The sequence below is a fragment of the Petaurus breviceps genome, unplaced genomic scaffold (genome assembly GCF_028583685.1).
Source record: "Petaurus breviceps papuanus isolate PSGF00001 unplaced genomic scaffold, PetGlider_PUasm1.0 90792, whole genome shotgun sequence".
In the NCBI taxonomy this organism is placed as follows: domain Eukaryota; kingdom Metazoa; phylum Chordata; class Mammalia; order Diprotodontia; family Petauridae; genus Petaurus; species Petaurus breviceps.
The window spans coordinates 7505317-7527056 of record NW_027187347.1 but is presented as its reverse complement, the minus strand read 5'-3'; the positions used below and the strand labels follow the sequence as shown (position 1 = coordinate 7527056).

General features: G+C 38.9%; 1 protein-coding gene across 1 annotated transcript in view; it reads right to left on the bottom strand.

Moving 5' to 3' along the window:
- Positions 1-1560: 1560 nt before the first annotated feature.
- CD96 (CD96 molecule) overlaps positions 1561-21740 on the bottom strand; it is a 123540-nt gene continuing 103360 nt past the window's right edge. Inside the window, exons 13-14 of the mRNA XM_069069824.1 lie at positions 14556-14679; positions 1561-1740 (exon numbers count right to left, since the gene is read on the bottom strand). Coding sequence (XP_068925925.1) covers positions 1632-1740; positions 14556-14679 — 233 coding nt within the window. The 3' untranslated portion in view covers positions 1561-1631. The remainder of the gene's footprint in view (positions 1741-14555; positions 14680-21740) is intronic.

The following is a 21740-nucleotide window of genomic DNA, read 5'->3' as shown; positions in this document are numbered from 1 at the left end:
GGACACAATGACCTTTCTGCAAGTCAGTGATAATCCAGGCTTGCCTTCTGTATTACATGTAAATGATTTTACATAGGGAGCATCTACAACAAGCTGCTCTCATTGCTGTTTTAAAACAGAGGAAGAAGGAATGACTAAGGAAGGAACTGGTAGCTTTTATTCCTTTTATAGAGAGAAGCACCTCACTAAGAATTCTAAGGAATAAAGATGGATCATTAGCTAAAAGATTCTCTCTCAGACCACATACCCCACAGGAAATACCAACCATTTGATGGATCTCTAACATCTGCTCCTCCCCCTCTTTTGAGGAGGGATGAGGGAGAAAAATATCGCCAGCTCCCAGGAAAACCAATAGCAAACATTTCTACCACTTTCTCCGTCATTACCTGTGCAATCTTTGATGCACAATATTCTGGTTTAGATGCAAAGTGAAAAAGTGGTGAGAGAAGGGTTAATTTCTTAATGCTAATTTGCCTCAGTCCTTTGACCTGTTCCATAATAGGTCAAAACAAGTTGATGGAATGAGTAGAAGGTCTCTGGATTTAAAAATGGAATGAGTGAAATGTAATGGACTAGATTTGGGTAAGGCTGGTTATTTGCTAACCAACAATTTAGTCATTAAGTGTTTTGAAGCACCAAGAAAGGACAAGTAGAAAGCTATTCTTTGCTTGGGGACATTGAGGACAGTATAATTCTAAATGCCAGAGCAGTCTTTATTCTGCCTGTCTGCTTGTTATGTGCTTTCCTAAGTACTTCAGCCTGGTGGATGGATCAAGTGAAGGAAAGAAAGAAAGAAAGAAAGAAAGAAAGAAAGAAAGAAAGAAAGAAAGAAAGAAAGAAAGAAAGAAAGAAAGAAAGAAAGAAAGAAAGAAAGAAAGAAAGAAGGAAAGGAAGGAAGGGAGAGAGAGAAAGAAAGAAAGAGGAAAGAAAGAAAAAAGGAAGGAAGGAAGGAAGGAAGGAAGGAAGGTAAGTACTGGAATAAGGAAAGGAAAAGAAAAGCTGTTTCTTGATTTTGCCCCTTGTGAATCCTATGTCAATTTTGGGGGTGAAAAGAACTACTTGGAATGTTGTTGCTGAAGCCATTCTCACCTTTTCATTATTCTGCCTTGTTGCTAGGTACTTTTACTTCTACTTTTTTTTTTCCTTTTCAGTTTTCATAGCAAACCAGCAAAAATTCAAAGCTGACTACTGTGTGAGTAAATAGCTTAGAATTCTGGCAGAAAAAAATGTGAGGGTCGATCTGGGTCTGCCATATGCTTATAGCCATTGCTGTCATATTAATCACAGTTAAAATGAAAAACTTCAACATTTTTCAGTTGCAGTAGGAAGTTGAAAGGGTATATCCTTTAAATTATATCTCTTATTAAGCCAATAAAATCTCTGAAGATGATAATGTTTGGAATGAATACTGTTGATCCTAGGGACATTTCCAAGCATCCCATTTCAATTTGAGGCATATGCAGATGGCACAGCTAGCAACTGTATAACAAGGTGATTCACATCTGACATCAATTTTTGCTGTGGTGTAAGTTTGACAGATGGGCCAGAGTAATGTAAAACACCAACTCTTTTATTTTCTCAGCAGGATAGAGACCAGGTACTGCTATTCAGTAAAATCTCAAGAGGAAAGATTAGAGAGTTTCCATCTCATGACAGGGCAGATCACCTCCAACTGATTCTCCAATGCAAGTGTACTTGATTGGCGGTGGTGGAGGTTTGAATGGTGGTGGTCTCTCCATTCTATAAGAAAGAAAAAAGTATCATTGTTTAAATTCTGACTGCATGATGGGTGGGTAAGAAGGTTAAAAAGCACTTTTTTTTAATGGAAAGGCAAAGAAATCAAAGACAAAAAGAAAGGTCCCAAATATACCAAATTATTTAAAGAAGCTTTTTTTTTTTTGGTGATAGCAAAAGACTGGAAACAAAGTTGGGTACCCATTTATTGGAGATAGTTGAACAGATTGGAACATATAAATATGAAGGATAGGGACTGTGCCAAAAGAGACTATAAACATGAGTAATGTAGAGAAGCATGGATTTGGATGAAATGGTATAGAATAAAACAAAGACAAGAAAAGAGTAATATACACAAAAATTATAAACATGCAAAATTTTTAAACATAGACATACACAGAAACTAGCAACTAAATTCAAGATAGTTCAACTGACCAATCTTGAATCCAGAGAACAAATGACTGTGAAGACCACATATAGCAGATGCAGACTGACATACTTGTTGAATTGTTATGTTTTTCTTGACTGTTATTCTTTGCTTTAAGGGAGGATTTGGGGAGTGAGTGGAAGAGTCCATAGAGAAATGACTGTGTTATAAAAAACACAGATATTAATAAAGTTTATTTATTTATTTTTAGGCAATCGGGGTTAAGTAACTTGCTCAAGGTTACACGGCCAGTTATTTCTGGGTGTGGTGCTGAGTATCTGAGCCCATATTTGATCCAGGTCATTCCGACACTGGAGCCGGTGCTCTTACTCGCTGAGCCACCTGGCCGCCCCTAATAAAGTTTATTTTGAATAAAAATTTAAAAGTGGGGAACTTTGGTCACAGAAAGGATATACATTTAAAGCTAAGGGTTAGTGTCATTGTTAAAACTTCAGCTTGGCTCCTGGCATATGAGTTCCACATGGGTTATATCCTAGTAGAAACTCCACTTTGCAATATCAAATATTGAAATATTCCTGTACATGGTTGAGGTTGTGTGGAAACAAGTCATGTGAGAGGAGAAGGTTGAGGAACTGGGAAGTAAGAGAATTTGGAGGGGTTAAGGGTCAAGGGTTAAGAAGAAGGTTATGAGTAAGGTCCTGAAATTTTGAAGAGATAAAGTGACTTGACCTGAAAGGTCTATATGTAGTATCAATAGATATGAAAAGGATGGAGTCATCTTTAAAGGAGACATGGCTGTTGAGTGACAATGGCAGAGGGAGGGTCTGAGGGCAGCAACGGGGAGCAAGGACTATGCCAACTCCTCTTCCTGGCTCTGGGAGTCAAGGGGTGTCAGAGGAGGAGCAGTTAAGTCTTGGAGAGGTTACTAACAGATGTAATATCTACAGAAAAAAAGCCAAATGAACATTTGGCGTTCACACAACATGGCCAGACCACCAGACTTGCACTTTCTGCAGCAGAGTTTGAATGCTTGACAGTTCATCTCAAGAAAGGACCTCAGTATTCAGTACCTTATCTTGCCAGGTGATCTTCAAAACCTTCCTAAGACAATTCAAATGGAAGCAATTTAGTTTCTTGGCATGGCACTGGTAGACTGTCCAGGTTTCACAGGCATACAACAATGAGGTCAGCACAATGGCTCTGTAGACCTTCAGTTTGGAAAGCAGCCTAATCCCTCTTCTCTTCCATACTTTCCTTTGGAGCCTCCCACACACAAAGCTAGCTCTGATAATGCTTAATCAACTTCATCAACTCTGTGTACGTCCTTGGAAAGTATACTGCAAAGCAAGTGAATTTATCCATGGCATTCAAAATTTCTCCATTTGTTTTAACTGAGGGTTCCATATGTGGATGACGGTGCGGTGTTGGCTGGTGGAGAACTTCTGTGTTCTTGGTGTTAATTGTCAGGTCAAAATTAGTACAAGTGGCAGAAGATTGATCCATATTCCATTGCATCTCAGACTCAGGCTGAGTACACAATTACATGTGAATAGAAAGTCACACAGCAACTCTCCTTCCATTTTATCCTTGGCTTATAGCCTTTTCAAGTTAAATAATATACCATCAATGCAGTAGCTGACCTTGATGTCATTTTCATCCTTGTTGAAGGTGTCACACATCACTGAAAACATCATGCTAAAAAGTACAGGAGCAAACACACAGCCTTACTTCACTCCATTGGTGACTGGGAAAGAACGAGAGTATCACCCATTATCCAGAACCCATGCAAGGGTATCATCATGAAACTGGCATGAAAATACTGATAAACTTCTCCAAGTAACCAAATTCTGCCACGATCTTCCACAAGCCCTCATGAATGACAGTATCAAAGGACTTTGTCCAATCGACTAATGTTGTATACAGATCTCTGTTCTATTCTTGGAATTTCTCCTGGAGTTATTGGACAGCAAATATCACATCAGCCATTCCTTGGCCCTTTCTGAAGTCACACTGGCTCTCAGGTAGATGTCCATCTTCCAGGTGAATAATCAACCTATTAAGAAGGACTTTGGCAAGAATCTTTCTGGCAATGAGTAAGAAAGAGACCCCTCTGTGACTGTCAACCTGGCATACATGGTATCATATATAGTATGATAAAATTGATGTCAGAAATGCTAAAACTTTGAATGAGCTGAAGTTGGCAAAAATGCCAAGAAAGCATGTTTTTATTATTATTTTACTTATGCTAAGGATAAGAGAAAGATCACAGAACAGTTAAGACTACCACTCAAAGAATGATGATGATACAGATGTTGAAGAGAAGGCAGAATTATTTTGATTGTCGTTTTGCCTATTGGCTCACTACCAAAGAGGATGGTCTTTAGATTGGAAATAATACGACAAAGACAGTTAACAGGGAGTACAAACCCAAAATTAGTGAATGAATAGAAACAACAAAAACTCTGACAAATCATATTGAATCTAAGATGAGAAAAATAATATAGCAATAACTCATATTTACTTAATGTTTTGAGGCAAAAATTCTCCTAACCCCTGAAGTGGACCTTAGATCTTCCTTACAATCTGAGATGTCCCTTTCCCCCAGGGTCTTAGATTTTATAATGTTTGATACCCAGACAATACAGGTAGAGCAGACCAAAAATACAAAATCTCATTGGTTGATGGACTTTGCCCATGACCCTCTAGGAGAGACTACACAAAATACAAAAAGCCCATTAGCTGGTGAAAGGGCTAGTAAGCAGACCTTAACAGACTTATCTTGATCTTTCAGGAGGTCCTACCAAGTGCATAAGCACACCCATGGGTTGGGCTGATAAACAGATGTCAAGACATCCACATGGGCCAATGGGATGTTAGAAAGGCAGGCTGCAGGCCAGCAAGCAAGGTCATTCATTGGTCAAGTGCTCATGGATATCTCCCCATGTTAGGCAAAAGAGGGATGATTAGGGATGGAGGGGTAATAAAAATAAGGAGAAGGCTTTCCACGCAATTCAGTCACCTCTGCCATGCTGGACTTGGTAACCATAGCAAGGAAAAACAAGGGTGGAAGTTCTCTAGTTAACTTCCTATGATTAAGCAAGTGAACTTTTTTTTTCATTTTTCAAATGCTTTTTGATTTACATCCTTCATTTCTGCCAGATTTTGAGTTACAAATTTTCTCCCCGTTTTTCCCCTACCCACTGCCCCAAAATAGCAGTCCCACAGGATATCCCCTCCTCCAATCTGCTCTCTCCCATATCTTCTCCCATACCCGCTTCGACTTTTCCAGTAGGGCACGGTGGATCTCTATGCCCCAGTGCCTGTATATCTTATTTCCCAATTACATGTAAAATAGTATTAATAATAGTGTGTATATATGTATATATACATATATATATATATATATTTAAACATTTGATTTTAAAACTTTGAATTCCAGATTCATTCCCTTCCTCCCTTGTCACCCACACTTACTGGGAAGATAAGCAGTTCAGTATAGGTTGTACATGTGTAGCTAATGCAAAACATTAACATAGTAGATATATTGTAAAAGACTGACTATATTTCCCTCCCTCCTATCCCACCTCCCACTTGTTCTATTTTCTACTTTGATCCTATACCTTTTCAAAAGTGGGTACTTCCAGGGTGGCCAGGTGGCTCAGCGAGTAAGATCACTGGCCCCAGTGTCAGGATGACCTGGGGATAGAATCAGGGCTCAGAAATAGCTGGCTGTGTAACCTTGAGCAAGTTACTTAACCCCAATTGCTTTAAAAAAAGAAGTGGGTACATCCAACTTCCCTTCCCCCACAAAGTCTGCCCTCCCTTCCATCATCCCCCCTCTCATCCCCTTTCCCCCTACTCTCCTGTAGGGTGAAAAACCCTATTTAGTGTGTATGTTATTCCTTTCCTGAGCCAGATTCAATGAGAATAAGGTTGACCCATTCCCTTTTGCCTTCCTGTTCTTCTTCTCCATTATAACCATTTTCCCTTGCCTCTTCTATATGAGAAAGTTTATCCCACTCTGTCTTTCTCCATCTCCTCTCATTATATTCCTCTCTCACCTCTTTATTTTATCTTTTAAGTATCATCCCTTCCTATTAAATTGGTCCTGTGCCCTCTATCTATGTATACATATATACATATATTCATATATGTATTCATATACCTGTATACTGTCTGATATAGACATCTATCTATCATCTATCTATCTATCTATCTATCTATCTATCTATCTATCTATCTATCTATCTATCTATCTATCCATCCATCCATCCATATTTCTATTCCCTTCAATTATTTTCATACTGAGAAAAGTTTCATTAGTTACAATTATCATTTTTCCATGTAGGAATGTTAATAGTTCCACTTTGATAAGTTTCTTATGATTTCTTTTCCCTGTTTACCTTCTCATGCTTCTCTTGCTTCTTGTATCTGAATGTCAAATTTTCTATTCAACTCTGGTTTTTTCAGCAAGAATGCTTGAAAGTCCTCTATTCCACTTAATGACCATATTTTCCCCTGAAACATCATACTCAGCTTTGCTGGGTAGGTGATTCTTGCTTTTAATCCCAGTTCCTTTGCCCTCCAGAATATCATATACCAAGCCCTCCGATCCCTCAGTGTAGAAGCTGCCAGATCCTGGGTTATCCTGATTGTGTTTCCACAATATTCAAATTGTTTCTTCCTGGCTGCTTGTAATATTCTCTCCTTAATCTGGGAATTTCAGTATCTGGCTATAATATTCCTAGGAGTTTTCTTTTTGGGATCTTTTTCAGGAGGTGATCAGTGGATTCTTTCAACCTCTATTTTGCCCTCTGGTTCTAAAACACCAGGGCAGTTTTCTTTGAGAACTTCCTGGAGGATGATTTCTAGGTTCTTTCTTTGATCATGGCTTTCAGGTAGTCCAATAATTCTTAAATTATCTCTCCTGGATCTATTTTCCAGGTAAGTGGTTTTTCCCATGAGATATTTCACATTGCCTTCTATTCTTTCATTTGTTTGGATCTGTTTAACAGCATCTTGATTTCTCATAAAGTCATTAGCTTCCATTTGCTCCAATATAATTCTGAAGGAATGATTCTCCTCAGTGAGCTTTTGAGATTCTTTTTCTATCTGGCAAATTCGGCTTTTGAAGGCATTCTTCTCCTCATTGGTTTTTTGAGCCTTTTATGCCATTTGAGTTAGTCTAATTTTTAAGGTATTATTTTCTTCAGTCAGGCTGTTGACTCTCATTTCATAACTTTCTTGCATCATTCTCATTTTTCTTCCCAATTTTTCCTCCACTTCTCTTATCTGCTTCTTAAGGTCCTCTATGGCCTGTAACCAGCTCATATTTTCTTTTGAAGCTTTTGGTGCAGGAGTTCTGACTTCACTGTCTCCCTCCTGTTCCATGCTTTGATCCTTTTGTCCCCCAAATAGGAGTCTAATGTTGGAATCTTCTGTCTGCTTTGTTTCCTTTGCCTGGTCATGTTGCCCCTCAGTCACTTGACCCCTGGGCTTTTTGCCACAGTAGGACTCTGCCACCAGACAGGGGAGCTTTCGTCCCAAATGCTGGGGTTTTCTTAGCTGCTGGAGGTATTAGATGGGTGCCCTCTCTGAGGTCTCCACATGCTTTGGCAACTGGACACACACCCCAGGACCTCCACCCTAGACTGCAATCCAGATCCAAGCAGGTTAAAGCAAGAGCCATGACCCCTCAGACTGGTGCTTGGTCCCCCTGCACTCTGCAGGCCAGGAGCTGAAGCTGCCACATGGTGCTAACTGGCTGTGCTGGTGTCACAGCAGCTTCTCGCCCTGGGGGCAAAAGCTGACACACTCCCACTTACTGGGTCCCAAAGTCCACATTGCACTGACCTCTCACTTTGTCCTTTGCATCTATGTGTTGATAGATCTGGAAATTGCCACAGCTGCTGCTGATCTGGAGTCCCTCTGGCCGGCAGCTGGTCAGGCCTGCCCTGGGGCTAAAGCCTCCACGTGGGGCTGGGCTTGGCTCCCAGAGCACTGTACTGACTGATTCCTGCTGGCCTGCTGGGCTGTCCTCAGCAGGAGGTTAGCTTCTCTGTATGATTGTGTGGGTCGTGCAGCTCCAAAGTTTGTTTAGAGTCCCCTTTTACATGGATTGGAGGTGGTGTGAGCCAGAGGCACACTGAGGTCCTGTTTCTACTCTGCCATCTTGACTCCGCCCCCCTAAGCAAGTGAACTTTCAATCTGCAGTTCACAGCTGTGAGGCTTCTTATCAGAATTTATAATCCCTATTCCTTTGGAATCATGTCAAACTGATTAATACTGATTGGAATAAAACTGAGGACCAATAAAGCATCCATAACACCCTAGATCACTAACGCCAGATGTACTGCCTCCTAGGATACTGGTAGAATTTGCAAATGTGATTTCTGAAGAATATATTAGTAGTCTTTGAAAAACTGTGTAGAATTTGAGGAGTGCTGTAAGACTGGAGATTTGACAGGGTTAGTCAACTGGATATCCTTGACAAGACAGATGGATGTCAGCTGCCTAAGTTTATATTTAGGTAGACTTGGAAATGATACAAAGTCCAGACCCAGAGAGAAATGATCAATGTCAATTGGAATGATGACAGTAATGGAATGCTTTATATGCTAAGTATTTTTCTTTGGTTCTGTTCAAGATTCAAATCAGTGCCAGGGATGAAGACATTTATGGTGAATTTATGAAGCTTATACAATTAGTACAATTTATGAATCTCAAGAAATAGTCACATCATTCAAATTCACACTTCAAATTTCCATCACTTTGGAACCTATTACCATATTTTACATAGTTATAACCTCATATAGTGTGAATTTGAATACCTGCTACCACTTTATACTACTCATTATTCACAGGAATTGAACCTATCTATGTGACATTATAATAGCTAGAATATAGATAGCATTTTAATGTTTACAAAACACTTTACACATTTGATACTCACAAAAACCCTGTGAAGCAGTTGCTACCACCATACCCATTTTACAGATGAGAAAACTGAGGCTAAGTGAGTTGTCAAGGGCCACACAGGTAGTACATGTCTGAGGCAGGATTCTGCTTCAGGTCTGCCTGATGCCAAGTCTACTTTTCTATCTGCTGTGCCAACAACAAGCTACGTGACAAAATCTGGATCTTAAAAAATTTCAGGAGGCAATTACAACAGACCAAAATATTACATGATAAAATCCACTAAGGATAAAAGTAAAGGCACACACTTACATTAAAGTAAAAATAAACTGGACAATGCAAGATAAGAAAAATATGACCCATTGATATGAAAAAAAAAAGATCTGGGGCTTTTAACAGACTGCAAGTTTAAAATGATTTCACAATGTGACATGGAAGTCAGAAAAGTCAATGTGATCTTGCTTAGGTTTGGGTAATAAAAACCTAAGTCCAGAATGAGGGCTGTAGTTGTTGGACTATTATTTGCTTTGGTTGGACCAAATTTCTGCAATATTATGTTTTTTTCTGAGTATCACATTTTAGAAGGGGCATTGACAAAACACAGCATGTCTAGAGGAGGGTGACCAGGGTTATTGGGGGATTGAATGCCATGGCATATAAAAATCTATTGAGGAAATAAGATGTTTTTAGCATGCAAAAAGAAAGACTTATTATGTGAGAATTGTCTCCAGGTATTTGAACCAGAGTAATTTGTTTGAAGAATTAACTATTGGTTTGCTTGATCCTAGAAGAAAGGAATAAGAACAATGGGTGGCATTTATGCAGATAGATTTTCTCTCAAAATAATGAAAAACTTCTAAAAAGTAGTTCTCTCCCAAGGTGCAATTGGTTGCCACTGGAAGGATGTTCCCTCTGTCAATTTTCAAGAAGACCAATTATCAGGGATTCTGTAGAGGTCATTGCTGTTCAAGCATGGCTTGGACTAAATGACCTATGAGTCATCTGACTCTCAACTTATGTACCTCTATAATGGAGGATCCATATGATCCTCTATTACATGAACCTGGGACCACTCCCTCAACATAATATGGCATCAGAGTGGGACTTGAGTAACACAGGGGTAGATGGCATTGTATTCTGTAGAGGACAATCAATAATGCCTTTCACTGAGGCTTTGTAGCTTTGAAAAACCATTTTCACAAATGCACTGTCAAGTGTTCTTCCCAGCATTTGTGAGAGAGACAATGGTTATCCTCTCTATTTTATAAATTAGGGAACTGAGGCTCAGAAAGTTTCAGTGATTTCTCAAGGTCATCCAGTTATTAGATGATAATAGTAAGCACAGAGTTTAGGTTTTTGTATTATGCTTGCTTTACAATGTGTAAAAAATTCTTCGATATTTTATAAGAAAAAGAATGTTATTTGAGTGTGGACTACCATCTCCTCTCATAGCCACAGTACAAATAGTCCATATGATATGAGTATGGGGTTGGAAGAACTTTTATATGCATTACTAATTTGAAGTAATTGTGGGCTATTTTTCAAAGTAATATGAGCTTTTTATTTTGAAAAGCAGAATTAATATTGAAGAGTACTTTTATCAATGAACTGTTATTACTGCTGCTGCTGGTGGTGATAGCTGACCTGAGTACTAATAAATATAACTAGGAAATCTGGTACCTGGAGAAAAAGTCACTTGAGTTGAGGGTGTGGGGAAGCCTCTTAATCAAGAGTTCTATTTTTTTTTTTGCTTTTTGGAGGGCAATTGGGGTTAAATGACTTGCCCAAAGTCACATGGCTAGTAAGTGTGTCAAGTGTCTGATGTTGGATTTTAACTCAGGTCCTCCTGACTCCAGGACCAGTGCTCTAATCACTATGCCCCCTAGCCAAACGTAATTAAGAGTTTTTACCTTGATTTGTTTCATGGACCCCTTCTGCAGTCTAGGGAAAGTTGTGAACTCCTTCTCAGAATAAAGTTTTTAAATATTTGAAGGATATGTTAAATTTCACTTAGAGGTGAGTAGAAATAATGATGTAATTTTTTTCCCCATGCAATTGCACAGACCCCCTGGCATCTGTCCACTGAGAGAATATAGGTTAAGAATCTGTGGTCTAAAGCATGGGTGTCAAACTCATGACCTGAGGCTACATGCAGTCTATAACACTGCCAAAATTAAATTAAAAAGTAATTGGGAAAGATTCAACAAAATAAATAAAAATACAATAGAACATAAGTAATATTAATATGTGGTTTTCTAAGTCAACATGTGCCCACAAGGATCCTTGTATACTGTTTAGTGGCCCCTTTTGCATTTGAGTGTGACATCACTGCTCTAAGGTATGACCATTTCCATGTTCAGTTGAGCTGGGCTTCTAGACTAGAAATAGAGACTGAGATCTGACCAGTTTGAAGAATGGGAATGGCTAGGATTTTGAAGTGGATTTGCATGGGGAAGAAGATTGTGAGCCAGACATTGAACTTACTGGAGAGGAGACAGGGTCCTAGAATTCCACAGATGCTTGCTACAAAAGTCCAGAATTTAAGGGAGAAGTGGCTACTGAATGATGTTGGTAGAAAAAAAGAATGAGTATGGGAGTGCAGAGCAAGGAGTATGTCAGCTTCTGGTCGTGTGTAAGGGGCTATTAGAGAAGGAACAGTTAGTCTAGGAGAGGGTGCCAAGAGACAAGATTTCTTCAGGAGAAAGTTAGATTTTAATGAGAAAGGGGGAAGTAATATGAGTGAAAAAAGTCTATGATGAAGGGAATTTTGTTAACTAAAAAAGATGGTTCCCAGGGAGCACAGGGGGAAGGGTAGGAACTAAGTAGGATGAGGGCTAAGTTTATTATAGAGATGGTGGCTGTCAGCTTCATTTGCCTTCACTGTTAATCCTTGCCCCCTCTTGACCCCGAACTGATGTAATTTGTCACAAGGTGCTTTAGGTGAGGGAAGTAATGACTATGAGACCCTGTAGGGGTGAGAGCCTGGGGACCAGGCAAGGGAATGGACACTCTATGAAACAAATAGTTCTCCCACTACCTTATAGTTCTCCCACTACCTGGCAAAGAGCCCTGTGTTAGTCGTGCCTCCGTGCAGCTAGGTGGTGCCATAGAGCACAGATTGTCAGGCCTGGAATCAAGAAGTCGCCTTATCATAAGTTCAAATCTAGTCTCATTTACTAGCTGTGTGACCCTGGGCAAGTCACTTAAGCCTCTTTGCCTCAGTTTCCTTATCTATGAAATGAGCTGGAGAAGGAAATGGAAAACTACTCCAGTGTCTTTGCCAAGAAAACCCCAAATGGGGTCACAAAGAGTATATATGACTCAATAACAACAAACATATAATACTATTACTTTATTGTTTGTTTGTTTTTTTTGCTTTTTGGAGGGCAATTGGGGGTAAGTGACTTGCCCGAGGTCACACGGCTAGTTTTTGTGTTAAGTGTCCAAGGCTGTATTTGAACTCCTGACTCCAGGGCCAGTGCTGTATTCACTGCACTAGTTAGCTGCCCCAATACTATTACTTTATATATTATTAATTTATTTATTACTAATCAATTATTACCATCATCACAACAATCTCATCAGATGGGAAAGGCAGCTGTCATTGTTCTCAGTCGATAAATGAGAAAACTGAAGCCCAGGAAGTTTGCTAGATGTTAGACTTAGTGCTGCAAAGGACATCAGTCTGAGGTCGCCTAGCCCCATCTTCTCGCTTTATTGATAAAAAAACTGATTAAGTCACATGCTGAAGGTCACACAGGAAGGAAGGATCAGAGGCTGGATATTGAAGCCCAGTCTCTGCATCCAAAGACAGTGTCCTTCAGTCTGAATCTCTAATAAGTGGCAAAGATAGGGTGTGAGGGGCTTTGGAAAGTGGTTTTTTGTTTTCCCCCAAAAATCATAAGGATAAAAGCTGACATGTTGATAGTGCTTTAGGTTTTGTGAGCACTTTCTGAATGTTATGTGACTCTGTAGGGTAAGTATTCTTATGTTCACCTTTTTGCAGACGAGGAAACAGTTTTAGTGGCTTGCCAAGAGCCACCTAATTAGTAGGTATATCTGAGGCAGGATTTGAAATCAAGCCCTACCTCCAAGTTCTGTGTTGTAACCAATATGCCATGAAGTCTCTTTTTAGGTATAGAAGAGAGAATATAAATCCTTCACCCTTTCTCTACCTCTCCCATCACCCTCATCTTTAAGAAAAAAAAAGTCCCCTAAAAGCATACTTTGTTGATAAAATGCTGGAAATCTTTCTTGAAATTACTTTCTCCCCTAATTTCACACTTCGACTTCCAGGCCCAGCTGGTCCTAGACTGTTCAGAGATGCATGAAAATGAAAAATAATGAAGATTTAAAAGAAAACCCAGTTTAGGTTTTGGACAGGGGTGAGGTTCATTTCTCATTTCATGCACACTGATTTGTTCAGCCTGAATGAATGACTGCTAAGACTTGGCCAAGTAAATGAAGAACAGTCTTAGGAGACTGTGCAGAATAGCGGAACACACTCCACTCTTAGAATTAGCACACTTTGGCTCAAATCTCAGCTCTGACCCTTAGTAATTATGTTGCCCAGGCTAAGTCTCTGAGATGTAGTTTCAGCATCTCTAAATTTGTGACAGTAGGACTTTTGGTTTCCACTACTAGTGATGTTGTGAGAGGGATTCTTTGTATTAGGGCTAGTAATTATTAATTCTGGTACATAGGGAAAATAACTGGGTCTGAAGCCAGGTGAACTGGGTTCAAATCCTTCTAATTTGACATTGGGCAATTCATTTATCTTTCTGGGTCTCTATTTTCCCATTTGTAAAAGAAAGTTGTGCATGGGGAGATGGGCTAAAATTGATGATATCTACAGTTGCTTTCAACTCTGAATTCTAGATTCCTTCATCCCTAGCTTTGTGATTCTGGAATTTATATTGCCTTTCTGTGTCTCAGGGTTTTTTTTTTTTTTTACATTAATAAAATGGGCAGGGGCAGCTAGGTGGCACAGTGAGTAAAGTGCCAGCCCCAGAGTCAGGAGGACCTGAGTTCGGTTCCAGACTCAGACACTTAACACCCACACCCACACACACACACAAAAACTCTCCATGTAACCTTGGGCTAGTTACTTAACCCCAATTGCCCTCCAAAAGGCAAATAAAATAAAATAAAATGGGCATCTAGGTAGCACAGCAGATAGAGTGCTAAGCCAGAAGTCAGGAAGACTCATCTTCCTGAGTTCAAATCTGGCCTTAGACACTATCTAGCTATGTGACCCTGGGCAAGTCACTTAGCCCCATCTGCCTCAGTTTCTTCATCTGTAAAATGAACTAGAGAATGAATTAGCAAACCACTCTCTTTTCTTTGCCAAGAAAACCCCAAGAAGGGTTGAACATGATTGAAATGACTGAACAAGAATACCACCTAAGTACTCCAATGAGTGCAAATTTAAAAGAATTGTGAAAGTAGAAAGTGAAAAGTACCACCACCCTCAGCCTTTTGAGCAGTCTGTGTCCCCATCACCTGACAGGGTACTCACATTTCCTTCCAGTACTGACACCACTTTCTTATTCCAAGACCAAATAGAAAGATGCATATAAAAAGCAGACCTGCCACGACCACTGGCCAGGATGTGCCACTGTTCGGCTTATTAGACACAGTACCTGAGAAAGACATACAGACACATCATCTTCAATTTCTGAGGTGACTCGTAAGACTCCCCACTGGGAAACATGAAAATAAAATGTTTTCTCTGGATGCTCACTAATTTTTTTTCATTTGTTTTCTTTTTTTTTTTTTAGGACAATTAAATTACATTTGATTCCAGTTAAGAAACATTAAAGTATGAGCAAGGCACTGGGACAGATATGAAGGCAAATAAGGGGCAGAATTTTCCCTTAAGGATCTTATCATAGGGGAGAGGAATTGCCCATATCTACAGTACAATACTTCAAAGAGCTCTGATTTCCTTAGTGTCTATCCTACTGCATTCCATTAAGACAGATTGAAACCCTTTTTTGACCCTGTAGTATGACCCTGAGCAAGTCACTTAACCCAGTTTGCCTCAGTCTCCTCATTTATAAAATGAACTAGAGAAGAAAATGGCAAAACACTCCAGGATTTTTGCCAAGAAAACCCCAAATGGAGTCACAAATTGCTGGACATGACTGAAACAATTAAATAGCAAGATAGTCTTCAGGAATGGTCATTGCTAAGGTCTTTGTGAGGCTCTTATGAGATAATGGATGTAAAGTCAGTCAATCAAAAACATTTATTAAGCATCTACTAGGTGCCAGGCACTGTGTTAAGTTCTAAGGATACAAAAAAAAGGCAAAAGGAGTCCCTGCCTTTGGGGAACTCACAATCTAAAGGAAGAGAAGAAATACAAAAGGAAACAGAGAAGCCCTGGGTGGGAAATGAAGATTTGTCTGACTTCTCCTTAAATCAGGGTTCTGGGAAGAGAGGTCTGTCCTCCAAGCAGAGGGAGAGAGGCGACCCCAGGACAAAGGTACTGTGGAGGTGAGAAGTCTAGGAATGAAGCAATTTTGCAGGAGGAAGAGGTTTCTGGGGCATGATGAAGTGCAGGGGAGTGCACTTTGCGAATCTTAAAACACTATATAAATTCCTATTGCCATCCTCCCCCTCCCATTTCCCCTCCCTCTTCTCCTCTTTTTCTACTTCCTCTTCTTTATCCTCCTCCTCCTTCTCTTCTCCTTCCTCCTCCTCCTCTTCCTCCTCTGCTTCCTCCTTCCTCCTCCTCATTATTTATTACCCTACAGTCACCAGACCTCCAGTCTGGTGATAACTTCATTAAGTTCTTGCTGAGCTCAAACAAAATTTATAGAGCAAAACAGGGGGGTGCTGGCAAATGTTTAAACACCTAGGCTCTCCAGGGGGGTAAAGTATGTAAAAAACTTTTAAGCTTAATCTTCATTATTAACACTTCCTTAAGTCTAGACAATCAACAAAGCAATGAATCAAGTCTTGATTTGTAGCCATTGCTGACTCCTGAGGTGTAAATGCTCATGCTAAAGATTTAATAATTAGTTCTCAAGTCAATTAGAGCTGACTTGAACCCAGCCCTTGCTTTGGCTGAAAATTGTGCCTCTCAGTCTTTAGCTAAGTTAGGCCTCAGATAACAGCATGCATATTCCAGGACCAAGCCTGTGCAGACTAGAACAGGAGCATCTGCCTCTTAGAAGCCCTAGGTTCTTTCAAAGCTCAGCTTAGGCTCTGCCTCCGTCAGGAAATTTTACTGGTTCCCTCAGTCACTAGTATTCTCTGTCTCCTGAAATGACATTCTGACGATCTGTACAATAACTTCAGAAAAAAACCAATAATAACAGCAACAAAGGGAAATGAAAAACTAACGACAATAATGGCCAAGCTTGGTGTTGGTAAAAAGTTTGGGAAATGCATCTCCCTTCCCACTTTGCAAAGGTGGAAGACTGTGGGTCTGTGAATAGTATATATATATACTGTCAAGACATAGCTGATATTTTGGTTAGCTTTCTTAAACTTTTTCTTTTCTCTTTTTAAAATTTTGTTATAAAGGATAGTTTGGATATATAGGAGAGTGGGTCCTTATCTACTTGGAAATTACATGTGCACATACGTATGCATGTATGTATGTATATATACATGCATATTCACATACATATATACACAGCTACATACATACACACATATACACACACCATGAACATATTTCAGATATAATATATATACATAAAATACATACACACATACTCAAGTGGGTAAGACCCACTCCCCTATGCAGCAAACTACCCCTAATAACAGAGATATATGTGTGTGCTTTATGTGTACATATAATATATAAATATATACATGGAAATATATATTTGAAATATACACATAGGTACGCTTAGATGAATATAAAATAATATTTACTTGGAAATAAAGATAGTATAAAAATGAAGCATTAATTAAATTGGATCATTTTAAAAAGAAATTACTTGAATAACTTGGTGAGTTTTTTACTTAACCACTGTGTATATATATGTATATGTATGTATATATATGTGTGTGTGTATGTACATATATTTATATACTGTGTTTCCACTGCCCCACTTCCAATACAATGTAAAGTGTTTGAAGGCAGAGAATTTTTTTTTTTTTTGATTCCCTATGTGTTTTGCCTGATATCTGTTACATAGTAAGTTCTCAATAAATATTCATTGAATTAAGTTAAATGAGAAATAAATAGGAGAGGGGCTTTGAATTCTGAATATGAGAGATCACTTCTAAATAGGACAATTTCATGGAAGATGGGAAGATTTCATGGAAGAGTGGTATTTGAGCTGGGTCTTGAAAGATAGGACAATTTCAAAAATCAGGGGTGGGAGCAGGGTAGTCTGGAAATAATAAAATATAGGGTCAAGTGGGTGGAAAAAGATAAGATGGCTTGAAGAAGAGTGAGTAGTATAATTTGACCTTTAGACAGAGGACTGGAAGGACAGATGGTAGTTGCATATTGAGGCTGGAGATCTTTTAAAGGTCTAAGAATGTGTTTACAATGCCATAATTAAGGATGAAATGACCAGAATTAATGACCCAGCTCTGACAGATATGCCCACTAGTAAGGACTTTCTGATCTTTCAGGATCTTCTCATTATCTTCTTTTGTTGTTGTTGGGAGAAAAGGTGGTTAGAGAACTTGAAAAGTCCAATAGACATCCTATTGACTACAAGGAAAAGATCTCCTGAGACCCAAATATAGCCAAGATTTTTTTCCCAGTCATTTCTTAGTTATCTCAAGTAGGGACGATCTAACCCAAGGGTTCTTCTTCTTCTTTTTTTTTTTGCTTTTTGGAGGGCAAATGCGGTTAAGTGACTTGCCCAACATCACAGGGCTAGTAATTGTGTCAAAGTGTCTGACGTCGGATTTGAACTCAGGTCCTCCTGACTCTGGGCCAGTGCTCTATTCCCTTTGCCACTAAGTCGCCCCTAACCTAAGGGTTCTTAGCTGTTTTTTGTGCACTGGACCTCTTTGACAATCTGGGTAAACTTATGGATCCTTTCTCTGTATAACAGGTTCCAAAGGAAACCAATTATATGTATTGAAATGTAATTATTGAAATACATAAAAAATTTCACAAAGTCCAAATGAAGAAACCCTGAATTCTGAGGGGTCAAGAGTCCCCGCCTTCTGCCCAGCCTTTAGCTGTTTTCACAAAGGAGGAAGGAAAGGCTAAAAAACAAACAAACTTGAAGCAATTGTTTTTGCTTCTTGCTGTAACCTGGGAACTAACATATTCCCCTGGCTAGCACAGCATCCAGCAAATGAGAAAGAGGAGTCTTTAGGATTATCTGTGGGTTTCATTTATCCATCTCTCCTTGGATATATTTTTAAAATAATTATTTATCTGAAACCTAAATTTCCAGCTAAATATGAAAAAAGAACTTTCAAGTAAATGATGCAGTAATAGAGAGCAGTATAACTGTTACACTATGATTTTGTGCCCATAATACTAAAGATATACAGGACAGAAAACTCTGTGGAAATATGAGTATATACAGCATAAAGTAAAGGGAACTGATTAGAATCAGAGACTTTTTAAAAACTACATGGGGCATTAGACACCATCTAGTCTAGCTTTATCATTTTAGACATGAGGTAACTTAGAGCCTGGAAGGTGAAGGATTCACCCAAGGCCCCATAGCCATTTACTAGCTGGGCATTGGGAAAGATGATTAATATTTATGATTTCCAGTTAATTTATATTATGTAACTGATGAAATAATAGAATTGGAGCAAAAAAAAATCAGAGTCTGAAATAATTTTCTTTAGTATTTTTGTTAGATTATAAGTTCTAGGAAGGCAGAAAATGGGGCCTTATATTTTTTCATAACCCCCACAGTGTTTTATCAAGGCACAATACATAGCATAAAGGTTAAACAATTACATACTGAATAAATAGAATTTTTAAAAGTAGATCCCCAAATCTTTTCTCCAAACTATGAACCATTTGCCAGCTGTTAGTACCGAAGTTTATATCAATGCAAGGGCAGCTAGTTGGGGCAATGGTAGAGTGCCAGACCTGGAGTCAGGAAGATTTCTCTTCATGAGCTCAAATCTGGCCTTAGACACTTCTACTAGTTATGTGACTCTGGGCAAGTCAATTAATGCCTCTTTGCCTCAGTTTCCTCATCTGCAAAATGAGCTAGAGAAGGAAATGACAAACCACTCCAGTATTTTTGCCAAGAAAACCTCGAATTGGGGTCACAAAAAGTTGGACACAACTGAAAAGTGATTCAGCAACAACAATGTGGAACATCAGTACGGAGATAAGGACAAGCTAATTATCACCATTACTGGAAACACTGGCTCTTTTTCAAACTTTGAATGAAGTCCACCACCACAGTATTCCACTGTGAACGTAATTTGCTGGAGAGTTTAAATAGCCTAGTCAGAAGTTATTGAAGAGAAAGTGTTCTAGCCTTGCCCTTTTCTCTGCTTTGGAATTACCTTTGCTTCTTCTCTCTCCCTTAGATCCCATATTGAATAAGATGGTGAGTCTTGTTGGTCTTCCCTTCACAATATGTGTTGCTTCTATCCTTTTCTCTCTAGTTTCATTGATTCTACCTCATGACTTCATTTCTTCTTGCCTACCTCACTGCCATAGCTTCCTAAATTGTCTTCTTGCCATCAGTCTTTCTTCTCTCCTAGATGCCAGATTCATATTCTCAAAACACTCTCCTACTTGAAATCATTAGTAACAAAACACCTTATTGACATCAGGAAAAAAGTACAAACTTCTCTATTTGGCATTTAAATCCCTGCCCCCAGCTCCCAATCTAGCTTTCATTTACCTTTCTTTTACTACCCTTTCCACACTCTTCATTCCAGTCAAACTGGTTTGCTATCTGTTTCTGTACTTATATCATATTAGAGTATTGTTTAATATGGTATGGCAAGGCATAGTATGATGTAGTGTGGTATATTATGGTATGGTATAGTATAATATAATGTAGTGTGGTATAGTATAGTATAGTGTAGCATACTGTAATATAGTGTATAGTATAGTATAGCGTATGTCTTCTGCCTCCAGACCTCTGAACAGGGGGTTCCTCATGTCTAGAAATCATGCCTTCCTTACACATGGTTTTCCTCAAAGGCCCTCCTCACCTCCTGCCTAGACTATTGCAATCACTTTCCTGGGCTCTCTTATCCTTTCAGGCTTTCCATTTTGAGGAGGGGCCCAAGGGTTCCAACTTTCATTCTCCTTCCAGTTGGGATTCAGGATTTCAATACCAGGGCCAGGTGAGTACCTTCATTCCTTGCCCACTTTTAACTCCATTTTGTATATTACTTCCCCTGTTAGAAATAAGGTGATCATTTTTCTGTTTACTTTTATTTGTATCCCTAGCATTTAGTACAGTCCTTGCATAAAGTAAACATTAAATAAATGTTTGTTGTCTTGCTTTGACTCAGCTCTTCCTTTTTAATCCATCTTCCACACAGCTGCCAAAGTGATATTCTTAAAGCCCAGATTTGATCGTGTCAATCCTCTGCTCAGGAAATTCTAATAATCTGTATTACCTCTAGGAGCAAGTATTTGTCATTTCCAAATATTGTCTATTTGTCATTTAAAGACCTTTACAACCTGGATCCCATTTTCCCAAGCTTTTTGTGCATCATTCCCCTTCACATACTCTGTGGTCCAATCAAACTAGTTTTCTTGAAACTTCTTCACGCATGACATTTCATCTCCCATCTCTGTGTTTTGCACAGGTTGGTCCTCATGACTAGAATGTGCTCTCTCTCATGCCTGTCTTCCTGTTTCGTGTATCCCTGTTTTCCTTCTAAGCTTAAGCTTAATCATTAGCTTCTGTGTGAGATTCCTGATTCCTCTAGCAGCTACAACCTCTCCTACCCAAGAAGCCCTTTATAGATTTTTGTATGTACTCGTATTTGAACATGTTGTCTTTCCTGATAGCATGAGTAACAACATGGTATAGTGGCTAGAGTGAAACTTTTGGGGTTCAAATCTTACTAGTTGGGATGGCTCTGAGCAAGTCACTTTACTTTAGTAAAATAATGGGGCTGAACTTTGGTTTCTAAGTTCTCTTCCTGTTCAAAAATTTATTATTTCCATAAACTCCTTAAAAAAGGCAGGGATTGATTTGTTTTTTCAGTCTTTCTCTGTCTAGTACCTGGCATGGTATCTGACACACAGTAGATGTTTAATATAACTCTAGTTGATTTATTGAAATTACAACTCAGAAGCCACTCCCTACCAGAAACCTTTTCTGATCTCCTCTCCACTCCTGAAATTATAAGTGCTCTTTTGTTTTTGAATTAACTTCATTTTACTTTGTATTTACTTCTCTGTATAAGAGTCAGCTCTCCACTATCCCAGTAGAATATAAGTTCTTTGAGGGAAGGGGCTGTTTTGTTTCTGTCTCTATCTCTACTGCCTAGCAAAGTCTCTTACCCATAGCAGAATTTAAAAAAAAATTAGCTATTTTTATTTTTAATTTATGCAATAAAATAAGTATTTCCATAACAATATATTAAAAACAACAATTGAATATGAAACTGCAAATCTATTATGTACAACTTGCTATTTCTTTTATATATGTAAGAAAGTTATCATGTAAATTTTTTCCTTCCCCCACTCTAGAGATAACTAGCATTAGACACAAATATGTATGTGTGTGTGTGTGTGTGTGTGTGTGTGTGTGTGTGTGTGTGTGTGTGT